Genomic DNA, 9,591 nt, shown 5'->3' on the forward strand with positions numbered 1-9,591 from the left:
ATTTATATATATATGCACATATATATATTGATATATACATGTATATGTGTGTGTGTGTATGCACATATATACAGATACACACACACACACACATATATATATATACACACATGTATATATATATATGCACAAACACACACAGACGCGCGCGCAGACACACACACACACACACACACACACACACACACACACACACACACATGTGCATTTTTTTTTCGGTTTCAGCTCAAAGCTTGAAATCTAAGTAAATAAAATCTAAATAATTGCTTAAACGTTTATCTTGATTTCAGTTAAATCTATTTTAAGTCCATCATGAAAACACGTAAGACAGCTATTTGAATAAATCATTTTACATGGTATATATTATATTATATTTACTCTATGGATTTTTAACGATATGAATTGATTGACTTGACGATATGAATTGATTGACTTGTAAGTAAAAGAAGCTTTTTTCGCAATTCTCATCATTTTCGTGTTTCTAAATATTAGTTAACTTGTCGTGTCTTAAAACATTTTGATACATCTTCCATTGAAATTTATACTACATTCAGCCTAGTGGTGTCTGTCCATCGGCAGACGACCTCTTGACTAGATATAGCCTTTCTCTACTATAGGCACAAGGTCTGAAGTTTGATATAGGGGCTAGTCGATAACATCGTTCCAAGCGCTTAACGAGTATTTATTTCATCCACTTCAAAAGGATGAAAGCGGTAAAAATCAACTTCGGTGAAATTTGAAATCAGAACGTAATGACGGACGAAATGCCGTTAAGCATTTTGTCCGGCGTGCTAACGATTCTGCCAGCTTACAGCCTCAAATAATAATAATAATAATAATAATAATAATAATAATAATAATAATAATAATAATAATAATAATAATAATAATAATAATAATAATAATAATAATAATAATAATAATAATAATAATAATAATAATAATAATGATAATAATAATAATAATAATAATAATAATAATAATAATAATAATAATAATAATAATAATAATAAATGCCCTGATGCAGTAAAAGGCATTGGCTCTCATGGCTTCTCATCTTAACTGATTGGAAGTGTTATCATGTACATTGTTTTATCTTGGTATAAAAAGATGGGCTATAGCAAATATTCTGCTCAATACCACAGATTTGCTTGTCAGTTGTTTGACCTTAACCAGTTGAGCATGTCTCTTAATGGCTGACGATATGTGCATCCCTGATCACGAGCAGAAGTAGTGGAGGAGCATCATAGACATGTGTTGAGAGGAATTGTTTGGGGTTTAGATAATTCACCTTTGGAAACATGTTCAACATCCTTAAAAAACCGTTATTCAGGGACATTTTGAGCGGGATGGGCTACTCAACCTGAAGAAAATTCTAACCGGGCCCCACCTGCGCTGTTAATCTTAATATGAGATCACTATATCGCGCACATATGGTCGTGATGCATGTGCCTGGTGTACCCTTATCGGATGGGTAGTCCTGATGGGTATACTGGGCTTCATATATTTTACCCCAGAGTCAATTTGATGGTATGCACTGCGCTCACTCAATAATAATAATAATAATAATAATAATAATAATAATAATAATAATAATAATAATAATAATCTGACGTTGCTTATTTCTTTCTCTATAATGATATGTGGTCCTCTTGCTTCACTTGTACGATCAGTCTGTTTGGGGAAATCCCATAGAATCATGCAATTTTTCTTCTCTATCTAATCCTGTGGCTCGCATTTATACCATTTTCGCTTACTTTGCACCAACACACTCGAATAACATCCCAATTCACATTTTACTGACACAATCCTGCCTGCACTATACTCTTTTATTGTTTCTAGTTCACTGCTCTCCCTCAAAAGATGGTTAGTACTTTCGTTTTTTCCCCAATAGATTCTGTGTTTGTTCCCTGACTGAATTGGATCAAATCTTGCCTTTATCAAGTTTGTCCCAATGACTCGTTTTCTGAGCGACTACAATTAGCGAGTCGGTTACTTGCTTCAGATTCCTGTCCGTCAATCACAACCTGTTTCCTTTACTTCCAGCGTCCCTAGTTTGTTAGTTAGAAATTTTGAGGTATGGCAGTTAGTCGATACTTTCAATCCCAGTATTTGATAACTAATTTTACCAAAAAACCTCGTTGTTTATTACACCAAAGCGTTTCTCATTAAGGATTTCAAATTTTATTGGCTCAAAGGTCTTATGACACTGGAAAGATTACATAGGCAGAATACATAGGAAAACAACCGACAAGAATCAGTGAAGGGTTTACCTGGAGTATAAAAGTGAGATGAACAGTAACGATAAAGACACAATGGAGAAAGAAACAACACAGACAATGTGTATGGACAGAAGACCTATAGACCGTGGATGGGCCTGGGTTGTGTTGGCAGGTAAAGTTATCGTTCTTTTTTCGCAGTTTAATAACAAACTCACTCAGAAATACAGATGTTTTCACGTTATACACTTGTACACGTTGTTGAGTGTATTTATATGTGTCTGTTAGTGCGTACGTATGTTCGAGGGGGTGCTGAAAAGTTCCTGGCTTTGGGTAAAATAAAATACAAGAGGATCAGTTAATTACGATTTTATTCAACGCATACCCCTCTCAGATTCACACATTTATTGCAGCAGTCCTTCAGTTTTTCTAAGCCCTGTAAATGAACTCGGAAGGTTAGGCCGCCAACCAGACCTTTCGCGACATACATACATACATACTGATAGAGGATGTTTGACAGTTGAGAAAACAAATAAAAGTTGTAAAAAAATTCACTGAAATATTTTAAGGGATCGTTTTCATATTTATATAAGAATCTTAAAAAGTCATAAGTAGCAGATTTGAATTTGTGGAAAAGAAGCTACCCGATTTTTCATCTATTTTTTTTATAGCTGTAACATCAATAATGACTCTTGTGGTGGGGAATATACGGCACTTCGGTATCTTTTTCTTGGAAATTCAGTATTTATTCAGTGCGTCTTCAACAGCTGTTTCATCAATTCTGAGTGTAGAATATACAACAAGTTGTTTAACAGGTAAGGATATAACATATAATACAATAATCGAAACATTTGATAAATATGTGTGTGGGTGTGTGTGTGTGTGTGTGTAAAATGGGGAAGGCCGGTTAATGGGTTTAACTTAGGTTTCCCGTCCATAAATGTTTTAGCTTTATAACGTATTGTCAGATCCCAAAAACCTGTTGGCCCAAGACCAAAACTTATGTAGGATACTCACCCTAGATTACGATAGACTACTAGAAAATAATATCACACAAAATTATAGGCATGCTTCCCCACACACATTCAACGACATTTACAGTGAAGCTAAAAAATTAGCTAACGAACTAGAGATGGAGGATATAGTAAAGATCTTAGCTAAAAGAAACGTCTTCATTACCATAAAAGATCATAAACAGAACTTTGCCTCAAACTTTAAATATCGCCTGATTAATCCGGCCAAATCCGAGATCGGTCTGGCGAGCAAGCACATATTGAAAAATATCAGTAACGGCGTTAGGAGGGCCATCAACCTTTCTCTGATGGTTTAACACCAACAAGGGAAGTGGCAGAGCGAGGTTCACTCACTTTGATACAGTCGACTTTTACCCGTCTATATCAAAAGGACTACTGACCAAGGCGCTTTCTTTCGTTAGGGGCTTATAGAAGTCATTATGCATGCCAGAAAGACAGTGCTGTTCAACAAAGGTTCGACATGGGTCTAGCAATCCGTCCACATGGGCTCCTTTGACGTAGCGATGGGAGTCTTCATATGCGACCTCATCGAGTTGTATAGTCTCGATACCCTTTGGAAAAAGTCCCCCTTTGTCCTCTTTGGCCTCTACAGAGATGATGCTTCTAAAGAGATGACCGTTAATTTCCATAATGATGAAGTTAAAAGGATTTTTAAAAACCAAACCTTGTGCAAAATTTGGTTACAATATGGTCAAAGGTACCGTATGTTGTGAAACTAGTTCTATGTGGTGAATTGTATGAAGAGGCAAGCTCCTGGATGATCCGGTTTGAATTGTAATCTAGTTTGGTTTTAATTGCTGATTTAGATCCACTCATTCCAAAATTAGGTGTCCAATGACCTTGAGGATAGGCATGACCATCACTGAATCTTTCTTGTTTTCTTCTTGTATAAATGTAACGAGGTATAGTCTTAACAACACTTTATATAGTAATTTTCTCCATCTATCGTTTTAAGAAAAATTTCTTCGTATTCATGTTTTTCCTAAATTTACTAAAATGTTTTTTACTTTCCTCCCCCCCCTCTCTCTCTCTCTCTCTCTTTAAATTCTTCCCTTTCTCTTCCTCATATTCTTTCCTCTTCACTTTCTGTTTTTGTCCTCTTCCTTTATTCTCCTTACTTCCTTTTCTCTATTCTTTTATTTTCAAGGATTTGTAGCGATGAACCTTCTGGCAAAATTCATTTCATTCAGAACACTTGTCCTTTGTGGTTCTATTTTGTGTTCACTGACTTTTATCCTTGATTCTATTTCAAAAGATGTATTTTTACTACCGTTTATGCATATACTTAGTGGTAAGTAATTTATTAGTCTAAATTTAATAAGTTAATTAATTGTTTCTTTGACTGATGTTGTAGAACTATAAGTAGACTGTAAGTTCTAGATGAGATGAGATATCGTTACAGTTCCCTAACGCAATTGTAGCTATTTTTCTCTTCGTTCCTAACTAATAACAAAACTAACATTTCCCTTTCGTCCAAGAGTTTGGGCCACATGATCATTTGAACAATGTGACGGGAGACTAGTCCAGTCTCACTCTGCAGCATACATAAAATCAGAATCAAACACTTTGTCTAGTTATCTACCACTTAATGTCCGTCTTTTTATCTAACTCTTTACTTCATTTATAACTAAAAAAAAAAAAAAATACTTTGCTTTTTTTTTAATAATATAGTCACGTATGAAAAAGTAGTGCCTGAATTTTTTCAGGCTCAACATGACTAGTGGAATTGGTTAAGGTTTATTGTCCAACTTCGACAGATATAGGTCGATGTGTGTAGAAAAACCGACTGCACAGAAAACAAATTTATGGCCACTTTGAATTGGTCATCCACAGACCTATGTTATCCCTGCATACAGAACAGCTTACCCAGATACAATCTGGCTGACCTGATCCAGTATGTCCATGTCTACATTAGCACATTTGCGGAATACAGTTGATACTCGTTTGACAGTTGGAAAGGCTTGTACAGACTTGTGAGGTTTTTGTACCCCTCTCACATCAGCTAGCCTCACGCAGTCCCATTATGCTTCCAAGATACCTTTCCAATCTGTCACAAATGCTAAAAAGAGAATGTTTCCAGAGAAAACTTTAGAACCCTGGAGAAATCTGGTTGCCCGAAACAGAAAATCCTCAGGTGGTTTGTGCAACCGCATATGTGATATCTTGGCTTTTTGCTATCATTCATCACACACAGTTGAAAACCACCTGAGAGATTGATCGAATCTGGGATGGCTTCCATATTTTCTTGATTTGTCTGAGCCAATAGCGTCATTCCTTGAGCCGACTAATTTTTCTTCTGAAGCCTGTACACGTGCAATATGCTCATTCCCCACCCCCTGTATCTAGCAAAATAGCCGCTACTCGCCGGCAAATATCCATTTCTTGTGGAACATTGACCACCTTTATTTTTATCACTCTTCGTCGTTCTGTCTTTATTTATCGGTACCCGAAGGATGGAAAACAAAAATAATATGGCTGAGTCATTTGAACTTAACTAAACACAGCATTTTATCCAGTGCGCTTCCCTTTCTTGCATGTACCACTTGAATGTTGTCACAATTATAATGCAGCGAGCTGGCAGAGTCGTTAGTGTTAGAAAAATCGTTTTGTATGCGTAAGTCTAAATTTGTCTTTTAATGTATTTTATGACGCATCTTACCAACTCCTTTCGCAATTTGTAAACGTCCAAGCGTATTTTGCCTCACTCCATATTGTTCTCTCTTTCTTTGTAACTGTCAGAGTAAGTTTCATATCTTTTGTATCTACTTGATTGACTAATAAAGAATTAAGATAATTATTGTCGTCATCATCGTCTTCGTTTAGATTTGTGACTATGCAAATTATTAGTATCAACATGATAAAGGGTTTCTAATTTAGGCACAAGGCCAGCTAATTTGAAGCGAGGTGTTTAGTCGATACTGTCTACTCCAGTATGAGACTGGTACTTTATTTTATTTTATCGATCCCGAAAGTATGAAAGGCAAAGTTTACCTCGGAGGAATTTGTACTCAGTACGCAAAGAGCCGGAACAAATACCGCCAAGCATACTCTAACAATTCCACCAGTCGGCCGCCTTATCATCGTAATAACAGCATTCGATTGTCAGATGTTAGAAACGGGAGAGAATTAGGCTAAATGCCGTGCTTAGTTACATCCCGTGTCTTCCGTGTTCAAATCCTTCCACCACTGACTAGACTTTTTATCCTTCTGGTTCCGATAAATAAAGGTAAGTTTAAAACCCTATGCTCTCCCTTGCCTAAATTGGATTGGATTGCCTAAATTGGATTGCTTCAAAACAATCTCTCCACCAGAGAATGGTTTGAGATCATACTGGTTTGATGAGCCCATCTACCGTACTGGCTCGACATGGCTTGGCAGAGGGATGCAGTTTTTTAATACTCATATACAGGAGTAGCTAAATCGATTACACAGACTCCAGTGCTTTACTGATACATAAATATCGCCTAAATACTTACAGTTACATACTAAGATTCATAGAACACTTCTTCCAAATTTTAAATTCATAATTAGCAGCAACAATATTATCTATAATTTTTTATATTTTTTTCTTCCTCTCTCTCTTTTTCTCGCTCTAATATTAGGTGCTGGACTTGCTTTCTTGTATGGACCTAGCACAGTTATCCTGAGTACCTACTTTAACCGCTACCTTGGCACAGCAAATGCGATAGCTGCTTGTGGAGTTAGCGTCGGACAATTCATCTTCCCGTATTTAATCAACTACCTTATAATAACCTACGGAGTCCGTGGAGCTCTTCTTCTGGATGCTGGTATTTGTCTACAATGTCTTGTTTTTGGCGCCCTTCTACGTCCCATCAGTTGCTACGACACAACAACACGTTCGAAAGTCATCAATTCTACCGATGTAGAGCTAAATGATAGAAATACGACTGCTAAAGGAGGAAAACAAACTGAATCGATGAAACTACAATCAGACGATGAAGGAGAAATCTCTCCGTTTTTGACGGACTCAAAAGACAGAAATAGCTGTGGAAATGTTAACTTGCAATCGGTGGAACTAAGTGAGTCGTTTGTTTTAAAAGGAAAAGATTGTGCTTATTCAAGTGAAAAATCTTCCTGTGAGATAAAGGAAAGCATCACAGAAAATGACGCCAAAACGCATTCAGAACGTTTATTTGATGGACTTAGAAGAAACTTGCAAAAATGTTTGGCTGCTGCAGATTTAACTCTGTTCCAGGAAAAAGTATTCCTCTGTGGATATATTGGAATAATTCTTGGGAACACCGTTTCCGCCATACCATTAACGTATTTTCCAGCTCACGCTATAGACTTAGGCTTATCCACTGAGGACGGTGCTACTTTTCTGACAGTTGCTGGGGTAACCAATTTTGCGGGTCGTCTGTTAATGGTTTTCTTGGCTGACCGAAGGTCTTTGAATCGTGGTCGAATGCTTGGCGTTACCCTCATCATTCATGGAATAGCTGCTTGTTTTATATCATACTACACCAAATTCCTGCTATTCGTTATATATTGCGCCTGCAATGGGCTCGCTACTGGCTTATATTTTTCAATTTCAATCACAGTTATGGTGGATCTTATTGGATCTCAAAGAATGTCGGGCGCAATGGGCTTCATTATATTTGGAAATGGAATATTAGGAACAGTAGCATATTCTTTTTGTGGTAAGTATTTCTTCTGGGCTATTTTTCATATTCTTTTAAGCTATCTGCATTTTAAAAGATTTTGTTTTAAAAATCTAGTTAAACTCCTTCAAACCAAATCTACATTCTAGCTTCAGTTCTCCATCGAAATCGTTCTACTTCGTTAATTCTCTCGATAAAAAGGTACGAACAATTCTAGATAGCACATTGAACTAGCACAGAGACATAATCAATAGAGCAATTGAACACCTGAAAATCTTGTCGCTGGGTGGAATTTCGTAATACAAAACGTATTTTTGCCCCAGTGTTTCCACGTTCATTGACTTCTACGTGACAAGCACTCAATAGCAGAAGAGGTTTCGAGTTTTGGAACTCCACATTACAGAAAGATTTTCGGGACACAACGCTTCCGCACATCGGAAGATGCTTGTGTACATAGTTTTAATGGTGATTGATTGGAGATATCGGTAGAACATTGGCACTTAATTGTGTCGGCTTATGTTCTATTCTCAAATTCAACCGTGACGGACTTTGCTTTCCAGTTCCCTGTAGTCTTTCCAATAACTACCCATTAAATTCTGAGCCAAAATCAAGATGTGTCTTATCTGAGATATGACATTTAGTTGCTTCCTTTTTTGTTCTGAATTCGAATCCTACCAAAGACGACTCTGCTTTCACGTTTCAAGATCTCTATAACAGTCGATATAATTTCAGTTTCCTCCAACATGTGTTACCATATACCTGCACTAGAAATCAGTTCTATGTTATATATCTCCCAGTATTCTGCTATGGGTGAAGGTACGTGGCTTAGTGGTTAACGTATTCGGCTCACGATCGTAAGATTGTGAGTTCAAATCTACGGTGGCGCGTTGTGTCCTTGAGCAAGACACTTTATTTCATGTTGCTCCAGCCCACTCAGCTGGCAAAAAAGATTTGGGTCTGTGTTTCAAAGAGGTCAACCTTTGACACGTTCTGTGTCACGCTGAAACTGCCTGAGAATTATGTTGTGGGTATTCGGGTCTGTAGAGCGCTCAGCCACTTGCAAGTTAATTTCACGAGCAGGCTGTTCCGTTGATCGCATTGACTGGAATACTTTCGGTCGTAACTGACGGAGTGCCAGTTATTCTGCTATGAAATAACAATTTCAATTACCTTTTTTTTCTTTTTTTTTTTAATATATTTTCTTTATGTAACGTTTGTTTTATTCCACAGGTTACTTTCGTGACGTCACTGGTTCTTACAACCTCGGTTTCCTTTTGAACGGAGTCGGCCTTCTCTTAAGCGGTACCTTGGTTCTCTTGGCGGCTTTCTTATCGTACAACAAACAATCGAGGGAAGAGCTGTAACTGCTATCATTACCGTGGTCAGCATTACTGTGCGCTTACCGACATATTCCACAACACCGAGAACAACAGATTAGCAGAATTAGAAAACTACACAGCAAAAGTGTTTGCTGCTGGTGTTTCACTTCCTTCACTCTCGTCATGAATTCAAATCCTGTTGTGGCTGACTTTATTTTATGTCCCTTCGTTCTTGATGAAAATAACAACAAATTAAACCCCGAGAGGACAAGTTCAGCAAAATTGAAATAATTTATGGTATTGTGCTGGCAATCACATAATTTATGGTATTGTGCTAACAAAAACTACATTCAGCATCATTATATGTATATATATATATATATATATATATATATAT

At 37.0% G+C, this 9,591-nt stretch overlaps 1 protein-coding gene across 1 annotated transcript; it reads left to right on the forward strand.

Moving 5' to 3' along the window:
• Positions 1–2,315: 2,315 nt before the first annotated feature.
• LOC128249919 (monocarboxylate transporter 13-like) lies at positions 2,316–9,542 on the forward strand. Its single transcript, XM_052974531.1, has 6 exons — positions 2,316–2,394; positions 2,891–3,034; positions 4,401–4,544; positions 5,256–5,390; positions 6,856–7,914; positions 9,106–9,542. Exons 1-6 carry the CDS (start codon positions 2,316–2,318, stop codon positions 9,237–9,239), a joined length of 1,695 nt encoding a protein of 564 aa, XP_052830491.1. The 3' UTR covers positions 9,240–9,542.
• Positions 9,543–9,591: the final 49 nt, after the last annotated feature.

The sequence above is a fragment of the Octopus bimaculoides genome, chromosome 18 (genome assembly GCF_001194135.2).
Source record: "Octopus bimaculoides isolate UCB-OBI-ISO-001 chromosome 18, ASM119413v2, whole genome shotgun sequence".
NCBI lineage: Eukaryota > Metazoa > Mollusca > Cephalopoda > Octopoda > Octopodidae > Octopus > Octopus bimaculoides.